This window comes from Leptinotarsa decemlineata, unplaced genomic scaffold (genome assembly GCF_025532065.1).
Source record: "Leptinotarsa decemlineata unplaced genomic scaffold, Ldec_3_MD MMD2_tig00026282_RagTag_RagTag, whole genome shotgun sequence".
Classification (NCBI taxonomy): Eukaryota; Metazoa; Arthropoda; class Insecta; order Coleoptera; family Chrysomelidae; genus Leptinotarsa; species Leptinotarsa decemlineata.
In genome coordinates, this window is record NW_027412668.1 from 10,005,343 (window position 1) to 10,028,393 (window position 23,051).

Here is a 23,051-nt window from a genome sequence, read left to right on the forward strand (position 1 = left end):
CACAGCTTCACTCTGTGACATACTTAGATTTACTTTCCCCAGAGCGAGTTTTAATGTGAATTATGAAAATATAATCAATTTCCTGAAAGTTAATCTGTATTGTTACAGTTGAGATACTATCAGTCTATTCGTATTTGTGTTTATTATTTCACTTGAATTAATGAATTCCAAACTTTTATTTTCTGCTGGAAAAATCCTCACTTGTTTGCTTTGTAGTAAATGTTCAAGAGATATCAAAAACGTATGTGAATTTCCGGAACTTCAACTAGCGTTTCCTAATATGACACTATGACAAAATTATTTTGAAAGACGTCAGAGGGCGCCCTGCATAATACATTATATATAGCTGTATATATTCAATAATTAATAAATAAATGATTTAGGAAATAAATGATTCCGTGTTAGGAATCACACGTTAAAAGGTAAGATCTCGTTAGTCCTTAGCTTGCACAAGTTTCTCACGAGTTGTCGTTCGTATGGGAGCGACAGCTGATTAACGGAAAAACAGAATTCAAACAGATTTTTTTTTAAACAGATAAACAGTCACACAATTTTGTTGTAATATGAATTGCTCTGTAATTTTTTCAAACACATATATTGGCAGATCACGATCTCTAGATGATGTGGTGCTGCAGGTTTTTCCGGGTTTACCTGCAGCTGAAAAAACAAATGCGCCACTGGAATCAATGAAGTCGCTCCGGAGCGCCAATTAATTTTTGTTGTTGTTTTATGATTTCATGATTTGTATTTTAGAAGTGTTATTACACCAACTATTGATATAAATAACATAAACATTGTTCAAATGAAATGAATATTTATATTCCTGCTCCAAATGGTAGCTGATTAAATAATATGAAAAACAAAAATTAAAAAAAAATATCTAATTCGGGCCTGTTCCCGAGGAATCCCAAAAAATACTTGTTTTTTGTATTCTTTGACGCTTTTATTTAATATTTGTGGATTTTCGTGAAAGATAAAAAAAAAAAGTTTCAAAGAATCATCAATTGAAGTGAAATTTTTAAATAAATGATCGTTTGTTCCATAAAACATAATGAAATTGCTCCATTTTGATTTAATGATATAAAAGTGATGGTACGTAAATATTCCAATCTGTTAAAGCATTTCCAAAAACTTAGTTCTCTCACTCAACACAAAGCTCAACACTTCCACTTCCACTATTCTGATGTAAAAAATGATAATTTATGCTGAAACAATCTCGGAAAGTCCAGATTTGTGTGGGGTTGTTGAAAATCTTTGATAATTCATCTAACACCAACTTTGTACATGATGATATCATACTAACCTCTGTACTTTGAAGAACAGTACACTGTAATCGGAGTCCTGATCCTGGCTTCAAGTACTTCTCAGAAGGACCTTGAATTTCAGCTCGCGCCTCTGCAAAAAAAATTACACACATTTTGATATACGATTCTGAAGTTACATCTAGACATATTTTTTAGAAACAATGATTTCATTTTTATGATTTCATTTTTAATTTCTGTTGACTATATGTTCGAAGTTACAGCCCAATTTTTATAATACTCTATACCGTGTATTTGAAATTCGACTCAAATCATAGAGATTAGCTTTTTCAAGAGATTTATACTTCAAGTTGTCCTTACATTGATATTTATATACTACAGGTAACCATAATTGAGACTACCTCCAAAAAATTACCTGGACCTCTATCTAACGTACCTGTTCAATTATGATCACCTGAAGCATATTACCTCACATCTACATCAATAATAATTCTTCCTCGGTTTTTAAAAAAACAAGTTCAATAATGATGATCTATTCAAATCTAGTTGGGCATTCATCAGAATGTTTGAATTTTTAAGTTTATTAATTTCCATTGATTCCAAATGATTCGATTACAAACCTTTATTTTCTATGTGCAAAATTTCGAACTTTTCGTTAAAGATATGATGTTCTTACAGAAGATGATTTGAATATGTTGAATTTGTTTTCTCATTTACATAGCTCGTATGATGTTGCCGGATTCGATTTCTAAATGTCCTGCCACTTTGACCAATATATACCTTAGGGCACGTTCCACACTTTGATTTATATACTCCTGATTTCTCGAATTTGGATGTCTTGTCTTTATTATTTTTAACTCACTTTCCCAACGTAATACTTGTTCTATATGCAATTTTAGTATCTCGTTTCCTCAAAAATGAAGCCACTTTTTCCGTTGGATGTTCAAAATACGTTAAAGCTTTATAATTTTGATTATCTATTTTATCAATTGGAAAACGTCTCGAATCGCTTTTGCGTAGACTTCCTTGGAAAGTATTTTGTTTAATAATTCCGCTTTAAATCCATTGTTAACCGCAATTTGCTTGGCAATTTCTTCAAACAAGACATTTTTCAGTTCAGATCATTCGTTTCTTTGTGATGAGGGTTAGGTCAATAACAGTAGGCCTAGAAAGTTCGCAGAATAAGATAGAAAAATTAGGGTTCAATGAAATTGGATTTCATTATTCAACATAGTTGCTATTGAAGGCAATACAATGATTATACTGGTCATATAAATTCTTGATATCATTTATGTAGTACGATTTGTGATAGTTTGTACTGGAACCTCTAGCGTAACTTCATCGGCACTGAATTTCATTCCGGTGAGAATTGTCTTGAGGTCTGAGAACAAAAAAAGTCAGTGGAGTGCCAGATCTGGAGAATACGGTGGATACGGAAACAATTTGAATCCCAAATCCATGCAATGTTGTCATCGTCTTCATTTATTCGTGACAGGATGCGTTGTCTTGATGAAACTTCTTTCTTTATTTCAAATAGGTCAATTTTTTCGCGAATTTGTCTTTCAAACGATCCAATAACGCTATGTCATAGTCGCTGATGATGATTTTTTCTTTTTCAAGATAAGTGATGAATATTACATCATGCGCTTCCCAAAATACTGATACTATAACCTTACGTTCATTCGTCCTTCGAAGCTTGATCCAAACAGTTGCTGGACTACAGTAAGGATGAACTACAATGTCTAATAGGCCTTCTTACAGGTCACTGTCATTTGAATCATCATATGCAGAGACTCCGACTGTCGAAAGACAGTGTGTGTCACCTCTGTTTGGAAAATGATGAAATAGTAGAGCCCCTCTGGGGACCGAATCAGGTTTTTAGAGTTCGGCAGAGCCGTACTCTCACCATCTGACCTGAAATATCACTCACTATACAAACTACTCAGTTTCGTTAAGAAGCTGGGTTTATTTGATCGAGGGTGAATAGGTTTGAGCCATAATAAATCCTTGCGGGTTGCGGTGGAGGATCGAATAGACCCATTCACTTTAGACCTAACCTAAACTAACCTACTATAATCTTACCGCTTCGTAGTCGATTCACCACGTGCAGTCCACTCAGATGACGATGGATTTGATTCTGGTGTGAAACGAGGGAGCCATGTTTCATGCATTGTCACATATCTACGCATGAATTGAAGTTTTATATGATGGAACAGCTTCAAAGACTGCTCAGAATATCAATTCGATGTTGTTTTTGGGTGATTATGAGCTCCCGCGGAACCCACTTTACGCCTCAGCTATCTCGATCAACTTCACTTTGAAGTAATCCAGTATCTTCCTCGGTGCTTATTTCACCTCGTTTCAACTCAGCAAACCACTTCTCAATGGTTGATATTTCTGGGGTAAAATCCAAAAAATTCTCGATAAGAAACAACGCTTTATTTACACACGGAATTCCTCTCTATCCATTTTCCTCATACTAACAAAAGTTGCTTCACTCAAAATTCTCTATCACACAAACGAATAGTTCGACAGCTGTAAAATTTGTACGCGTGCCGTTTGAAGGTTAGGTGTGACTGAAAATCATGTGGATTATTACTAGTAGCGCCATCTGTTTGTTTACCTAGGAACTTTTCAGCCCACCTTATAAGCGTATTACAGTTTACTACTGAGAAGACAGACGAGGTTTCGAGTGATGATCCATTACTCAATGGTGAAAACAGAATACTGTGGGGTTTTTTCAAATCAGCAAGTAGAGTTTTTCTCATTCAGGTAGGCATCATCACTGACAAAAATATATCATCGTATCATAAGTTAATGGTTTTATGCATCGATTTCCCACCAATCATTTCGTGTCCTGTATGGATCCATTTTTCCTATGAATGTTTGAACATGACTCTTTTTGTGGCCGTATACGTTGGAAACGTACAAGTAGTTCCTAAATTTCAATCAGCATATTCATCAGTCCAAAAAACTAATTCAGCTAATTTCCATTTTCTTCTGCATGATCATGCACTCCAAGTTTCCAGCATGACTTTCACGATAACGAACTAATTTCCGCAAAATTAAAAATCACATTGAAATTCCGTCAGTTGGGTGAAGCGGAATTTCCTGAAGTTTAATGAAAAACCGAGTACCTAGAAGTTTTCGCAAACAATAGTTATTCCTATCTTCGAAAATGGTTCGGTTTTGGCAATAAATTTCACTGTACAGTGAGGATGTGAAGTTTCCAATGAGACAACATGTCAAAGTCATACAAAATTCACGTGGGAATTTATTATTTTCAGTAATTTTCGAAAAGAATGACACTTCAAATCAAGAGGGCGTGCAATTTTTTTTCAGTTCAATGTAGAACCATTTCATAGTTTGGTAGGTACGTGTTCAGGGCTAGTACTAGAGTGCCACCAAGATTTAGCCAAAGCCTCGGTAGATAATGGCATTATCGTGAGGTGGGTTAAACGGCAGGACAGGTCACTGTTTCAGGTAAAGCTCTGAAACTTTTGTGGCCAATGCAGAGGGCAACATTACATATATAAAACGTCGCGGTGGCTATAAATCTGCCACCGTAGCAGAAGCATATTAAAAGAATAGATGGATTTTAAATAAAATATTAAATTGTTTATCTTTTTTCAAACATATCCAAATATCTGATGAAATTGTGAAATTAACTCTTTAAGGAATATCTAACGTTTCTCATCAACGGCAACATGGAACATCTTCGAGAATTTATGTTCAAACTTCACTATAAATCAATATTCCAATAAATAAAATTGTTTCATGATGAATAATCAATTGATCATTACCTTTGTTGAAAATGAATCTTTCAAAAAGTTATATTTCATGTTTATTTCGTGAATTATTTTGGCAGTGAAATTACGCATTAACGTATCAACAGGGATTCAGAAATGTCAAGTTATTTTGACAGTTGTACAAAATAGTATTTTGTAAAACAAGTGAGAAAAACGACATATTTCTCATGAGCGCAAATCAAGAGAGTGAGAAATATGTCATTTTCTCACGCATTGTACACTGTACTTTTCCTATAGTTGCGTTGTTTTCAAGTATTGAAAATTGAAATACATATATAATAGTACTTTTATGTCATTAACTCATTTTTATATTTTATTTGAAATATTAATTAACAGTTATATTTGAACAATTTTATAAAGTAATTCCTGGTAGGTCGTTTTGTTTCAACATGTTTTCGGTAATTGAAATATTAGCTGCGGTCGAAGTTGAAGTTGATGGGGAAACATACTGAGCTTCCATAGCATTGTTGTGTTCAGATTCTAATGGCGCTGGAGGTGCTATTAAAAAAATTTCTTTGTGTCAGCTATGGAGTTGTCGATATAAGATTCAGCGACATTGATGGATTTCCAACCCCCATGGCGTTTCAAAGTTAAAAGATCTGCGCCGGCATTAACTAAAATAGTCGCAGATGACCTTCGGAAACAGTGGCCAGTATATAATTCAGGGTTCGGTAATTGCCAAAATTTCGCTGTTTCTTCCGCCATGGTGCCAAATTTATTTATCCCCACAGGCTGTTTCATACATTTGCTATTTTTGTGATTTAAAAAAACGTATTTCATTCGTACATGGTCGAAGCTTCACATATTTTTTGTAAATTTGGTAGAATTCTCCTGCGACTGGGAAATTTCTAGGAACCTTGGTTTTAGTATCAGGTAATTTTATCAAAAGGGCCAAATTAGGATCTTCCATGTCATCAATTTTTAATTTTCGAAGTTCATCACAATGGCTTGCCCCTGTAAGGCCAATAGCTGAATCAGCTTGAAATCAAAACCAAACAATCATTTTTCGATAACAATTTGAAAATTTTCAATTCATACCTTCATCAGCAAATACTTTTCATCAAGTGCATCTTTTAAAAATTGTTGAATTTCTTCAGAAGTTAAAGTTTTTGACTGTTTTGAAGTATATTTTTCAGATTTGCGTTTTGAAAATGCAGGTAGTTTTACGTATTTTGATATATCAGCACAGTTTTCATCAATCAATAATAATAATAATAATAATAATAATTGCTTTTATTGACAAAATGCAGTACAACATATAGTAGATATAAAAAAACAGGCAGTTCTTAAATGATATCATCCTACATTTTTGTCAAAGGGTACTCCTTAACATCGAGTAATGAGACCATAATGTTGATGATTTCAATCTTCTTGACTTCTCTTCAAAATGAACTAAGAAGTTATTTTCGAAACAAGAATTCAATTTGGCTTTCCTTTTCCAGTCCATGAAGTTTCTGTAAGCGATTTCATATTTTTCTCTTGATGTGCTTGGTAGCAAATTATTGCAAACATCTATTGCTTTCTGACAATTTCTGGAGGTGTATTTTCCAACTCTAAATCTTCGTATTCCATTATATTCAATATTTATTAAATGGGTTATTTGGATATTGCACGCGACTCGTCGGCGTAGCGCTGTCAACATGGAGAACGTGTCATATCAATCTGACATGTAACAATTCATGACTGACTTGGGTTATCGTGATAATAGTGAGAAATTATTTCCCACTGTAATGGCGGATATTTCTCACTGCGTGAGAAATTTTTTGTTTTGAACGTATGAAAGCGATGAGAGAAGTGGCACATTGTATAGCATCCGTAGAAAAACTTAACTATTCGTCTGTATGTCATAACTTCTGACCTCCATTCATTTCATTTCAATATCCAAAACACTTTTAACCCTTCAGTGGTCGCGCCGTGGTCAAAAAGACCGCGCAATATAATAATTCTGCGTAAATCTGAAAAAAATCGCGATACGCCGCCGTCGCCTCGAGTAGCTTATTGTTCCAATAGGAGCCGCGTTAGTACGTATCGACAGTTTTAAAAGAGCACTACAGTGGTAAAAAACGTAAATTGGTCGTTTCGACCGCACGCGACTATTACACAAAATTTGTTTTGTTCACTCTGAAAATTAGTTCTATAGTTAGAAACGTAAGTATTTTTGATAATTTGAATTTGTGTATAGTCATGATTTGTTAAAAAGGATTGTTTTATTATCACCTACAATAATAATGTTTCTTTTTTCTGTGATGCGGTCAAAAGTTCCACATGCGACTATTATCTCTATATTTTTGAAGTGTTGCATTTTGGACATAAATAATATACTGTGTTGATTTTTTGTCTAACCTAATACAGTTTCAGGATGTGTTCTTACGAAAAGGAGCAGCAGGTCCTTCAAGCTCTCATGGAAAGGGTGTTCGAAGATGAATCTTTATTAGATTCTGAGGAAGATGCGGACCAAGGAGTTATAGAAGCGGACCAGCAGCATTTCGAAACGAGATATGAAAACTCCGACACCGAACAAGAAGTAGATTCGGATGACAACAATGATTTTGTCGATGCTGTATTTCGAGGAAAGGATGGCACGATGTGGCGTAAGCATTCAAAAACAAATAAACGAGTTCGAAGATCAAAAGGCAATGTTATAAAACAATTATCGGGGCCAAAACAATCAACGAGGAATCTCAAAGATATTATTGACATTTGGAAGTATTTTTTGAATGATTTTATGATTGATATAATTGTTCAAAATACCAATAAATATATTGAAAATGAGTTATCTGCAATTTATTCCCGTGAAAGAGATGCTAAACCTACGAACGCTTTCGAGATTCGAGCCCTAATAGGTCTATTATAATTAGATGGCACCTATAAAGCGAATCATCTGAATGCTGAAGACCTGTGGTTGACAAACGGTGAAGGTATAGAGATTTTCCGGCTAACGATGTCATTGGCTCGATTCAGATTTTTGTTAAGATGCGTCAGGTTTGACGACAAAAGTGATCGTGAAGAACGTCAAAAACTGGACAAGCTGGCTGCGATTCGCATTTTCTTTGACAAATTTGTAGATAATTGCAAATCTGGATATAATTTATCGGAATTTGTCACCATCGACGAAATGCTCCCAGGGTTCTTAGGCAACTGTTCTTGGATTCAGTACATTCCTAGCAAACCCGCCAAATACGGGATTAAAATATTTGCAATGTGCGATGCGAAAATGTACTACACTTCAAATGTGGAAGTATATGTGGGCCGACAGCCCGATGGGCCATTCTCAATAGATAATTCAAGCAAAGAAGTTGAAGTGAAAAGATTATGTGAACCGATAAGAGGTTCTGGACGCAACGTAACATTAGATAATTGGTTTACCAGTATTCCTCTCATCGCTACTTTGAAAAAAGATTTCTCATTGACGGTTGTTGGAACAATAAGGAAAAACAAATGAGAATTACCTCCTGAGTTACTCCAGCCATCTCGCCCAATAAATTCTAGCATGTTTGCTTTCAGTGACACATGTACATTAGTACATATCCCAAAAAAAAGAAAATGGTGCTATTACATCAAGTTTGCACGACGACGATGAGATAGATCCCGCAACTGGCGAGTTCTTCAAACCTGCGCTTTTAACATATTACAATAAATATAAATGTGGAGTAGATGTGGTAGATCAGCTTTGCTCGACGTATAACACCTCAAGAAAAACGCGAAGATGGCCAATGGTAATTTTTCATACCATTCTAAATATCGCTGGAATTAATTCTTCAGTGATTTATATAGCCAACAATCCAGAGAAACAAAAAATGGTACGAAGAAAAATTTTGAAGAAGTTGACATTTTCACTGATTGAAGATCATCTGAAGTTCAGAGCAACTGTACAGAATTTAAGTAGAGATATGAAATACCGTATTAGAGAAATATGCAACATGCCCAACGAAATTCAGGAAGAAGTAAAAAGCAAAAGAGTGGAAAGATGCAGTTTTTGCGATCGGAAAAAAATCGTAAAACCACTACTTCTTGTTCCAAATGTAGTAAATTTATATGTAGAGAACATACAACTTGTGTATGTGTAGAGTGTCGCGTAAATGTAGTGTGATAATTTGAAAAATATTCAAAGCAAACAAAAATGTTATTTATAGTAACACAATTTTTCGCAAAAATTTTTCTGTTGTATTAATTTCAAGTATTTTCTGTCTTTTTTCCACATTTATATTGCTTGAAATAAACTAGTTTCAAATAAACCACAGCCTTTTATCAAACTGCATTATTGAAGTTTAATGGAATTACCAAATAATCACAGCGGTCATTCTGACCACAAGCGATCACTTATGAATCAAATCTTCTACCGACCACTGAAGGGTTAATAACCGGATAAACACGGTTTTTGCAATATTTCCGATATTTTTATATTGAAGTTTTGCACATTTAGGTGGAGGAAGCGGTTGGAATTGTTTTCCGGCAAACATGGAGTAGCTCCTGGAATGCGGGCTAATACGTACGAAGGAAAGATTCCGTCAGCGTCTCGCAATTTTTCAATTTTCCTTTTTCTCCGCTCGACACTGAAATATCCTCCGACAATATTGAAATTAAACGAAGTGGCAATGCAGCGCCTTGTGACATCAGCAGATATTGCAGAATTCCAGCGTACACTCGAGTGGCACATATACACGGTTTCCGAATACACAGATTTGTCATTAGGGATGGTGGAGTGAAAAGGGAAGGCAGATACTACTATTTCGACCTCGCTTGGAGTGTAATATAATCGGAGTTAGTTTATGATGATTTAGATGCACCTCATACTTGGCTTTGATTGTTGTACTTATGAGTTCACTAGTGACCTGACATAGTTCGATAGAAGGGGGAACATGGAGGATCAAGAGCTGTTGCATTTGATATTACTAAGGCCTTTGACCGTGTGTGGCATGAAGATTTGCTGGCCAAACTTCAATGCTGTGGTTTGTCGGATCATTTTTATGTGTGGCTCTCCAGCTTCCTGATAGAACATTTTCTGCAAGTGTCCGTCGATTGATATCTCCCGAATACTTTCACTATCAACGCTGGTGTTCTCCAGGGATCCCAACCCTCTTCTTTTTATTGTATATCAACGACTCATTGAAAAAACCAAGAATACAATACATTGCTTTGCTGACGACAGCACGCTTGTTTCATCATATCATTCGGATTGCAGGACATCAGCTACGGAGGCACATCTTTACCGACAGCAGGATGTTGCATATCTTATTGAGAATCTTGAAGTGATTTTGAATTGGGGTGAAAGTAACCAGGTTCAATTCGATGCCACAAAAACCCAGGCATAGGTTTTCACCAAGAAGATCAATGTCTCCGAACCGGATATAATAAATTCCACTTTCGGCTTCGATAAGTTTTTTGGGGGTTAAAATGCACATCAATATATCGTGGCATAATCATAATGCTGAAATTAGCCTGGAACATTAAAGAAAGGTTGGAGATTTGTCTCTCTTCTATAGATACTTCCACGAAAAGTGTTCAATCGACTTGGCACATTTGATTCCACCAAGAGCGGTACATTGTTTTGAAGTTCAACTCGGTACACCTCGAACTTAACTGTTTAATGAATCTTCCGTCTGGAGAACTGCGTTTATGTGGAATAAACTTCCTGAGATCGTTTTTTCAACTGGATTTAATCTCCAGCGATTCGAGTCCAATGTGAATCGCTACTTTTGCACAGGCACCACTCTGAGAGCGCCTGAAGTGCTTGTGTTTTGTCCTTAAAAAAACAGCTTCTCCATGAAGTCCTGTATTTGTCTGAACAACTAGCAATTTCATATTTTATAATGGTTATGAAAACGTTTCGGAGAAACAAATTATAAAACTGTATTTCTCCCAGAAATGTTTTCAATGTGTTCATAAAACAGCTATAAATAGAAAATTGGCAGCGTTTTATGAAACATTAGTCTTTAATGATATTTTGTAACGCCATTCGCAAACAGTACAAAAGAGTTTTATAAACATTTTGAAAGTTACTATGAAATTTCTCTAACACTCTTGAAAAATTGTTTCGTAAATAATCTCATAAAATAATTGAAATACAATTTTACAACAGATTTTTTAGTCATTCCAAGAGAGCGTTATATTATATAATGCAAGCGCAAGAAGAGATTTTGTATTGGACACTAGGAAAATATAAAAGATATGTCACCAACTGAAAACTAACAAATAGAAAGGTTGGAGCCATTTCAATAACTTCACTTAAAAATAAATTGATTGACGTTACCCCTATCAAACTATTGAGAAACACTTAGTTTCAGAAGTGATGGTATTGCGGCAGAGTCGCACTACTTTTAAAGCTATAGATTTTTATAAAGAGGCTTTTTCCATCGATTATAAGGGCTGAATTTTGAAGTAGTGTTGAGCTAGTGATTTGAGTGTATATAAAACATGGTCCTCCACTCAAAACGACGGATTTTAATCATTAATAATGCTGTTTTCAGCAAGAACAAATTTGAAACACTGGGTTACGTGGGTCTTCGTCTAAAATGAACCAATTTTCCTAATTTGTTTCCAGTGACCAATATTACACGACGTTATTGGGACGCTAGACAAATTGAACTTGACTAATTATATTTCATTACACGACCTCTAAAATCAATGTCAGCAAGTTCTTCTAATGTGATTCATTTTATTCTTGGCGACAGCAAATATATATCTGAGGAAGCAATTTGGATTTATAACAGTCATTTTATTGTTTTGGAATTGTAGTAAATACACCATACTATGAAATACTTGGGAAATTATCATAGAAGTGACAATATGGTAATGAAAACAAAATTGTGTTTGAAAGCATTCCAATAAAATAGTTTTATTGAAGCTTCAGGAAGCTGTTATAAGATAATCTTAAAATAGTTTTTGCTGGTTGGGAAAGACCCTCTATTGAAGATAAAACGCATGTAAGTATCGCCCTCTAGAAAGTTTAGGAATTGTTCAGAATAATCAAGGGATTATTCCCAGATAATCCAGGATATGATGACATTTTCGGAAAGAGTCTGGAAAGTTCGGGAAACTCCCAGAACATCCGAGATAATTGTGAGACGTTCAAAGGTATAACATTGTGTAATAGATATTTATTACTCATCTGTTGAAAAAGTTCCTATATTAACTCGAAAGTCGTACTTTTGAGTTCTAAAACAATACAAAAAATTTGAGAGTGTTCGGATTACTAGAACGAAAACCAATACCAAAACCAGAACATTACAGAAAGTAGTGGAAAGTTCAGTTATAATCTGCAAGATACAGGATGAATCTAGAGAGTTATATGTTCTTATTGTCTCTTATCCGTCATCTTAAAAAAAACATTTCATTATTCACCTGGGAGGGTGAATTTTTGAAAATATGGGGGCTGAGATTTCTGCCTTTCAGAAACTTCTAGAATCAGAAGAATCGACGGTATATACCATAACATTGTAGTGTGTAAATTTTTTTATACAACCGAACAAGGCAGCTCTTCGTCTGGCGGCACTGGGCCATAGGTTCAAACTACATAAAATTAATTTATCATTATTAATACGTTACCTTTCATTATTTTCAAAGTCAATTGCCACGGAGCGCCACTGAAATTTTTGGTGCTGTGGAACTCAGAAACCTATTGAGTTACATGACACAATTGAATGAGTATATACAAAGAGTAACAAAGTAACGAAGTGTACTATCAATGTAATAGAATGAAAATAGGAGAATGATGATGTTTCAATCATATGATACTACAGAATATACCTAAACCTAGGTGAAACTGACTTCAATAACCTTCACAAGGTAGTGGTGACGTTCAAGTGGGTATGATGTTATTCGTTCATCTGAATGGAAGCTCAGAGGAAATCTAGAAGCAGAAATGATCGAAATGAACTGGGCTTGACAACACATGAGATCAAAACCAAATGGACTCAGCAACTGAGCATCTCAGCAACACAATTGTACATCAAAATCTGCTGTCTTCCGCATTGAAACAAAATGGAAACTTGGGAACCAGGAAGCTCGAAAATTACGTCACAAAATAGAGACCCTGTGAAATAAGTACATTTCACTACCCATATCATGAAACATCAGAAATATAGCATATCAACATAAGGTCTAATTCTCTCAACAGATACTGTACGACTTCCCATTTTTTCACAATCTCACAAAAATGGCAATCTTTGAGACTTCTTTTTGTTGAACAAAAACTAACTAGAACTCTGGAACATTAAGCTTCAGTGTGAAACTTTTCTCGCCACACAAAAGTGTAAATATCCGTCTCTCTTCAGTACATGACAGAATGAGAGGGCAATAAACAAGGCATATTAGAACAAGGTTGTACACAGGTAAAGGTCGTACCATGAACATCGGATGTACGGGATTGGATGATTTCATACTGACGCAAGAGCAGAAGAAAGGACAGAGAATTATTGTCAATTAGATTGGGTCGAACTTGAAGGTAAATAACATGTGATTCAGATGTAAACAATGAACACCAGTCCGGAAAGATTGCTTGAGATTCAGTGATATCATAAACATAGTTATGATTATCACAACAATAAAAAGAAATAAACAATTAGATACATGGTATAATACATCAGGTGAGTGAGATAGTATAGCACTAAACAAATTCATCAAATGAAGGTAATAACGATTGAATTATAGAAATATTTCGTTTCATCACAGAAAATGGTTTAGACTCTGCATATGAGATACAGAAAGCTGAATTTATGTGTAATTCCACAAGAAAATACGCGAGTTCTAGTAAATAATTCAATTGAATAATTAAAATCTGAATTTTGGTCTTATTTTAGGTTATCACAACACTGTACAAAATACTGGAAAAGAGATTAATTGAGGTGAACATAGTGACACTGTATCAATTCATAAATGAAGCTGTAAATTGTTATGCTATTGAATTTAATCTCATGGTAATGAATAGCGCACATATGAGTTTAAAATAGTCCAAAATATTTGAGAGAATTCCAAAATATTCCAGAAAATAATGAAACATTCTGGAATATTGTGAAATGATTGTGCATAGTCTGGAACGATCAAGAATCATGAAGAACATTTGTTATGCCACTCGTCTCACATTCAATATTCCTCTTCCTATCCCGTCAATAGCACAAATTAAAAATTCGATTCTTTATAATAACAAAAAATATTTTCCTTCCAATCAGAAAGTTAACATGCTACAAACAGTTTCGAAAAAGAGTAAAAAAACTTCTGCTAGATAAAGCTTATTATACTATTCAGGAATTTCTTTCGGATGACTTCGCTACTCATAATTCCAACTTATAAAAATTTTTATCGCAGACTTTCATCCATAGACTTTTTGAAGTATGCTTGAGCCATATTAATATCTTATTTTAATTATTGACCTTTATTTTAATGTTTCTGATTGTTTTAGTTTTTAAGCCTGTTTTGTCAACTTTTTGAAGTGTGCTCGAGCCATATTAATATCTTGTTTTAAATTTCTAACCTTTATGTTAATGTTTCAGATTGTTTCAGTTCATAAGCCTGCTTTGTCAACAAAACCTAAACTTTTATGACAATAGAGCAGCATTTCTGATTCTGATTCATTTGGAAATTTGTCGGAACATCCCCTGGACGATCTGATTGAAAATTGGTACTGGGGCTAGTAGCTGATAATGAATAAATCCAGCTGAATAAAACTCTTTTCACGACCACATATCATGAAAAGATGAATTTTCACTCCCAAAGAGTAGAACAGAATTTGAAAATTAAAAACGAGATCCACTGCAAAAGTTATAGACCTGACAACATTGAACACGAACCTCCTCCCGTGCAATTTCTTCTTTAACTGCAATGGATTGATTCTCAACATTCTGCAGTATAATTGCATACTGACTTCGTTGTGATGGATATTGTTATTATCACGATATAAAATCAGTTTTGTCTGAAAATCTCTGACGAATCGAAATATATCTACTATTGAAAAAAAGTTGACGGAAATGATATTATCCTATATCACTGGATTCGACCTCATCCATAACATACAGGAATTCCATAAAGCTGTAGAGTGCACGCCAATTGCAATGAGAATGCCGGGTTGGAATTTCTGTAAACGCAGAACCTTTTTTATCCGTCACCAATGAGAGCGAACAGTTCAGCCTCGTTAATTAAATCCAGAGAATGAAATACCTCCGGAATTCAAAGTTTTTCAATAGAGCACAGGGCCATTCAACCGAAATGAAATTACTACGACACTTCTGCCGACTGCTGCACAAAATAAAAACAAATTAAACCAACCCATATATTTCTCAGAAACTGTTTGAGGGAACTTTATCGTCTAAGAATTGCTTTAATTGCTAGCCAACTTTTCTTTAAGGCGTTCGCAATTATCTGGTAAGCTGGAACGCAATCGAGTTTTTTTTCGGAAATGAATTAATAGACTGGAAATGAAGTAGAAGACAAATTTTCAGTACGCACTCTTCAGATCTGAAAGTTAAACATTCAGAAAGATTAAAAACTTCGTTCAGATGTTTTGGATGGACTTCGCTGTTAGTACTGTCCAGAAAAACTGTGTTTCAGTTGAATATTTGAAGTTTTTACTTCCATTATTCCGTATAAGATTGCGATTTAATAATAATATGAAAAAATGTCAGAGATGTACAAAAATATGAAATGAAATTTAAAAAATGATTGTCAACAAAATTTTTTAAATCTTCAACGTTTCAATAGTTACTATCTACAATACTTCAACCCTATACATAGCTATCTAAACACACTTTCTTTTTTGCCCACCCGTCATTTTTTCATATCTCGGCTATGATTTCCACTTCCGATTAAGACGTAACTTTGAAAAATATCTTTTTATCAGAAGCGATCTCTCCTGGCAACGAGAGAAAATGCTGGAACCTCGGAACTTTGATATTATGTGGTTCAAAATAATGTCACAGAACATCACCAATTTGATATGCTGCGTTTATCGACCACCTAGCGATACAAAATATACGGCACTATTCTCTTCACTTCCTCAAATCAATCATCCCAATGCCGAAATTTCCATATTCGGTGACATCAATATCCACAACATCGAATGGCTCTAATTTTCGAATATCAATGACGGAAAAGCTCACGAACCTGAGGCTTTTGCAATAAGCAGTGGATTCACTCAGATTATAAATGAGCCAACCGGGATTACTGACTGATGGAGAATATACTAGTCTTCTGGATCTGTACCAATCCAGAAATTTACACAGTCACCGTAAGGTCTCTATCGGGATCTTCTGACCACAATCTCATTTCAGTGTTGAGTGGATTATCGATAAATGTTGGGGAACAATTTAGGCCGCACAAAGATTGGCATTACAGATCAACTGAATAGGCTAGATGTTTGTTTCAGCTCTAAAGATCCATCAACTTGAGCTTCTGACGTTACGGAAGTTATTCTATTCATGGATGTATATATTACTTTTTGAATGAAACGACCTCGGAAGGGCAAACTATGGTTGAAAAAATTTAAGCAAGCTGTCGCCCCCAAAAATCTCGCCTGCTGGCAGTGGCACAAAAATCCTGGTGCCGAAAACCTAACTAGGTTGGTTAATAGTCGCAACAGCTGCAAAGAACTTCACAATCGAAGAATTAGGGTTGAACTGCTTGCCAATTCCAACGGGTTTGGAGAGTTCTGGTCGGTAGCTGAAGCTGTTATTCACAACTTTACAAAATCCATGATTCCACCATCAACACAAGTGGATGGTTCAATTGCAACAAAAGTTATAGAGGAAGTAAATCTACTAGCTGAACAATCTGTGTCCCACTCCTCAGTCGATCTTCCAGAAAAAACACCATTCACTATTCCCACACTAGAATCCACAATGCCGGAAATTACTCTTCGACAGCATCTAGTCAGGTGAATTTCGAAACAGCTCCATATCAACAAGGCATCTGGTCTCGATGAAGTGCCCATCATCGTACTTAAAACGTGCGCAAATGAACTCGCACCAGTATTTTGCAGATTTTTCAACCTGTCTTACGAGAAAGGGATGTTTTCTTTTAGTTGGAAGATTGCTCGTATTCAGACTATTCCCAAGAAGGAAAGGAAAACTTTTCCAAATAACTATAGACCAGTCGCTTGGCTGGTATCTAAATGCCACAAAAGAAATAACCAGGAAAGGAATTTCTGGCAAAAACATAACAATCTGCACTGACAGCAGACACGCCCTATTAGCCTTGAACAGACAACGTATAACCTCAGGGCTAGTACTAGAGTGTCACCAAGATTCAGTCAAAGCCTTGGTGTATAATAACATCATCCTGAGGTGGATTAAAGGGCACGACAGGAGTGAAGGTAATCGCATCGACGACTCTTTAGCCAAGGAAGCGGCTTGACTCAGAATTTCACGAGCCAGTGGCACCTACGGACTTCGACAATTGCGGAACTAGCCAAATGTTACACGCATGCTCAATCGTTAGAGAGATGGGATGGAATTAAAGGATGTAATCTTGCCAGGCTCACCTTGGGCGACCCTGGGAAGCTGGTGCCGAAGAAATATCTGGCAATAACCAGAAAAAAATCTACGCTCAACAGTAGGATTTCTGACTGGCCACTGTCAACTGAGGAAACACCTGCATAATATGGGTCTAGTGGACACACCTCTATGCAGGATGTGTGAACAGGAGGATGAGACTGTCAGACATGTGCTATGTGAGTGCCCGGAGTTATCGTCAATAAGAGAGTGTGTGTTTGGCGAGTATTGGCCTACACTTGCCGATATAAAGGAGATGTCTTCCAGTGACCTGTCCACCTTCCTGAAAAGGACAGGATGGACGATGACCTAGAAGGACAACTCCTCGAGAGGATGTACAATGGGTCACAGGTGGCCTGAGTACTGTGAACTTACACTCACCCTCCCTACTCTATAGATACAGACCAGTCGCTTTGCTATCAATGATATAATAAATCATGGAGAAGGCCGTAAACCACCATATTCTCAAATATTCAGAAGGCTTCAACCTTTTGAGCGATCATCAATATGGCTTTCGGAAACAAAGATCAACAGGCGACCTTTTTCATATGTCACCCATATTTGAAATGACGTATTCGAGAAACACGGAGAGTCAAGAGCTGTTGCGCTTGATATTTCTGAGGCTTTTCACCGTGTGTGGTATGAGGGTTTGGTGGTCAGATTTCGATGCTATGGCTTGTCGGATCAATTTTGTATATGGCTCTCCAGCTTCTGAAAAAACGTTCTCTGCAAGAGGCTGTCGATGGATATCTCTTCAAAGTTTTCACCATCAACGCTGGTGTTCCGCAGGGATCCATATTGTCTCCAACCCTTTTTTTATTGTACATCAAAGTCTTATTGGAAAAAACCAAGAATCCGATATATTACTTTGCTGACGACAGCACACTTGTCTCGTCATTACATTTGGATTCCAGGACATCGACTGCGAATGGAAATCTTCACCAGCAGAAGGTTGCATATCTCAATGAGGATCTAGATGTGATTTCGAATTGGGGTGAAAGTAACCAGGTTCAATTTAATGCAACAAAAAGCCAGCCATTGGCTTTCTTCAACAAGATAAAGGTCCTCGACCTGATATAATAATGTCAAGTCGGTTCCGCTTTCTGCTTCGATAAGTTTATTGAAAGTTAAAATGGACACCAATATGTCTTGGCACAATCATGTTGCTGGAATTACGAAGGCGGTTTCTCAAAAGCTTGGAACACTGTTCCGAACCAGAGAAAACCTCACCACTTTTCTTGCTTCATAAAGCTTAGATAAAACCTCCTTTGAAAGAGAGAGGTTAGAGATTTGTCACTCTTCTATAGATTTTTTTCATTCCACCAAGAACGGTACATTAACAAAAATACGCGACGGACCGTGGCTGCTCTTTGTTTTGAGGTTCAAGTAAGTTCACCTCGAACTTCACTGTTTGAGAACTATTTCATTTGGAGAACTGCGTTTATGTGGAATGAACTTCTTGAGAACGTTTTTCCAAATGAATTTGATCTCCAGCGATTCAAATCCAATGTAAATCACTTTTGCACTTTTGTACTTTTGCACAGGCACCGCTCTAAAAGCGTCTTAAGGATTTTCCTGTAGTGGTTGTGTTGAGAAACAAAGATGTAGCATTCACATAATCCGTTCAATATAATAATATTAATGATAATAATTGTCATTCGAGGAAATAATTCATAAAGAAAACATTGTTACATTAAGAATAAAGAGTGAACATTGAAAACATCACGGAAGTATACAAGATACTTGTATGTGATGATGCTATAGTTAGAACAAACAATATATATACATACATACATAGTACACATAACCTATATTGTTTCACACATCTAATATATCTGCTACTTATATATAACCCGGATAGCCATTTAACAACTGAATAGATTTGTTCCCTCCGTCAACCGGTCGCACCCCTAGTCGCACCCCTACGAGCAATCTTCAGAAGTCTTCGACAGACTTATACGAGCAAGAAAATACGAGGGTCCCACCCTGTAACATGCTATCCTGATTGAGGATTCCTTCATACAAAAAACTCTAGCTATAAATGAAAAAAATAAATAAATGAAAAAAAAAAAGATAAAAAATATAAATAAAGAAGATGAAAAATATAAAAGAATATGAAATGAAATGAAAACGAGCTCTTAATCTGTCTTTTGCTTCATCGTAAGTATTTTAGATTTATAAGATTGTTAAAAATTTCTCTTCCACTTTGCATAATCCAATCTTTGACCTCACGTTTATATTTTTTGAATTTGTCTATGTTTTCTTATATAAGCTGATAGTAGATTGTATAAACATGAATGTTGGCCAATTGTTTTCGCACTTGTGCAGGCATTTATTAATTTCCCTCTCCTTTCATAATTATGATCTACATTATTTACTGGTATTTTTTTCTTATGGATATTATTTAGTAAATTTTGACAAAAAAGCTGCCGTACATCAAGAAATTGGCTCGCTTGAAATAGGGAATCAGTTGGGTAGTCAATATTCTTTCGGTAGGTGATTTTAATAATCCATTTTTGGATTACATTCAGGTTATGTAAGTGGTGTTCCGCAACTCCACCCCATTCCAAAATACAATAACTAATAAGCGATTGGACCAAAGAGAGATACAATATTTAAAAATTTTTTAATCTATGGAGTCTTTCATTTAGCGCTTCCTATCTTCAACATTTTGACAATTTGGGATGATCCAGAATGGGCCTCATCGCTGAAGATGATTTTTCTATAAAAATCAGGTTCAGTTGCCAACTGCTTCAGAACCCATTCAGCGAACATACGTCTTATCAATAGTCGTTTACCTCAAGTTCCTGGATCAGTCGAACTTTTCAGGGGTTCAGGCCCAAGTCACGACCCAAAATTCGCCAAGTGCAGTTTGCGAAAGGTTGAGTTTTTGTGAGCGACGCGAAATCGAATGCCTCGGATTTTTCTGCCCACTCCCAACACTTTTGCACCTGTTGGTGAATGATATATCCATCCATGGCTATTTGACAGCACATCATAGCACCACAACAATATGCGCTCCACCCAGAGAAGCCGTGACGGATATTTTAACGTTATATTCCACACGTAGGTCTTTCAAATTGATAAAAAAATTGATGATATTATTTTGTTTCATCTAAATATAAAGATAGGAAGCGTCTAATGAAAGATCCTATACGTGCAAAGAAGTTCTTTCCTTTCTGTTTTCTCAAAAGTGAGATTCCATAGAATTTATTTCGATCATTTCCTGAATACAGAATACACAAGAGCTTAAGATTTTCCACCCTCTTCGGCTAAACTTGCACGAACATCTAGGTACGAAAATTATTCCTTAGGCAAATGTCAAGCCATGCTGCGTTTGGTGAATTAGGTTAACTTCGTTTTAATGGATTACCGGGCTAAAGCACCTCCAAACTTTAATCGTTAGGTGCTGGGTGAGTCTTTGAAAATGATGCTTGCGAAGTCATATGAGGCGACTGCATGAAATTTATAATGTGAGTTGAATTGCAAAATTACGTGATGCCTGTAGTATAGCTTTTCTCCAATATGTTCATAGAATAGCACTTACAGAACTCTATGGAATAAAAAAGACTCGGAGCTGTGAATTATTGTGAATTTCAAAGTAGCAGATGCATTGGATATGGTAAGTAATATTTCCATGTGGTGATATTATTATTTAATTATTTGCTTCCATTTTTTGTGCGATTACTCCGAATTTCTTTCAATTTTCATATTTCTTGATGTATCGCAAGTCAAAATTTCCATTTTTCTCATTTATGCGCTAACATAAATGAAATCTAGTATATTATTTTAATCAAGAAAAGTGTCATAATTATATTAAATCATCTAAAGGAATAATTCCTTGACGCCAGTCTCAACTCCCTTCGCTGTAGGTTGATAGACTGATACCCATCAGAAAACAAGTACTCCCCTGGCTAATACCACAAAGGGAGTTGGATTATATCCGACAGATGTCACTGCAGGATTCTTTAGTGAAGTTATTCATGCATATGCTGTTGGTGATAGAACTGCCGCAATATATTTTCAATTATTGAAACACACTTGCAGACTTGTTTCGGGCTGTTTGACCACTCCTCAGTGTGAGGTAGTTTCTATCATCAACATGAATTCGATGATTTTCGATAATTGAAAATCGAATTCCTTCATAGTATCATTCCTCGAACTTGGTTAAACCGCACAATAAGAATTTTGCACTGACATCTGTTGGATATAATCCAAGGTCCTTCGTGGCATCAGTTAGGGGAGTCAGTCCATTATCCTACAATGTCGGGAGTTCAGACTAGCCTGAACGAACTGTTCCTTCAGATAATTTTATATATAGCCAACCTTCAAGTATGCCTATTGACTATATGTCTGATGGGGAATGTTCCTCCTGACAAAAATCAAGTAGTTTTCATAAAAGAGCTCTGAAACAACGCATTTTGAACTTATCATTTCAACCTTTTTCCTCAAAACATTATTTGAATACTTAAAAAAGAAGAATGAAATAATGCATTCAACATTCAAAGGGATTCGTTTCTATTTCACCATTTGGCAACATCGGTTATAGCTACTGAAGGACAATGAATCTGTTACCTGTATGAGACAAAAAAGATGACATATTTCAGAGGCGTGCTGTTCTGTTTACTTACGTTCCGAGACATTCTGTGACATATGACATTTTGTGCATCTAACATATCTTCCTCTATATAAATAAATAACAAAACAACTGTTGTTTATGGGGCTTGTGGGGGTGATATTGAACTATAATTTATATTTTGCCTCAATTGTTGAATTATAAAAATAATTTTCCTTTTTCAAAGTAGAATATCTAGGTACGTATAAATTATTCCAATTTGATATAGGTGCTGTTGCCAATATGTGAATTAGAAACAAATCCCTTTAAAAATCAAAACCCAACATTTAAAACATCAATTTGAATACTTTTCGAAGTGAATTTCAAAAACTCATGAATTAAACTCAACTTTATTTTATTCAAACTTGCATTTGCTGTAATAACCCAAATTGAGGAACATTCCCCATTGTATTGGTGATACTGATTACTAGAGAGAGTCATGTGTCACTACAGGTTTACTGGTTTCCGTATCTGAAAATGGAAGAACACTGACACATGGTGAGTTATGCCATAGACTTGATATTTTCTGTTAAGTTTGACTGTCACATCTTCAACTGTACCAGTATTTTTGTCTAAGGTGAGTCAATTTGAATTTATCAGCATTTTTGGAAACAATCAGATTTTGAGTTATGACCTAATGTCAGAATCAAGAAAGTAATCATTTTGAATTTCAGCGTTCACAATTTGGGCATATTTCAAGTTATGACACTATTCATGGTTTATTTAATTTTATTCTGTTGGAATATTTCGAATTGTGACTGTTCTTGCTCGTTAGAGAATGTTTTGTTTACCGCTTTCCGTTGTATTTCAAGCTCTTTCATTATTCTTACAACATGCAAATTCTTTCCATTGAAATGAGTAGAGTTATGATTTCATTCTTGCTTGA

The 23,051-nt window shown here is 35.6% G+C and overlaps 1 protein-coding gene across 1 annotated transcript in view; it reads right to left on the reverse strand.

The window, feature by feature from the left end:
• LOC111502089 (uncharacterized) overlaps window positions 1–23,051 on the reverse strand; it is a 595,228-nt gene that overhangs the window by 35,874 nt on the left and 536,303 nt on the right. Inside the window, exon 7 of the mRNA XM_074179786.1 lies at window positions 1,304–1,395. Coding sequence (XP_074035887.1) covers window positions 1,304–1,395 — 92 coding nt within the window. The remainder of the gene's footprint in view (window positions 1–1,303; window positions 1,396–23,051) is intronic.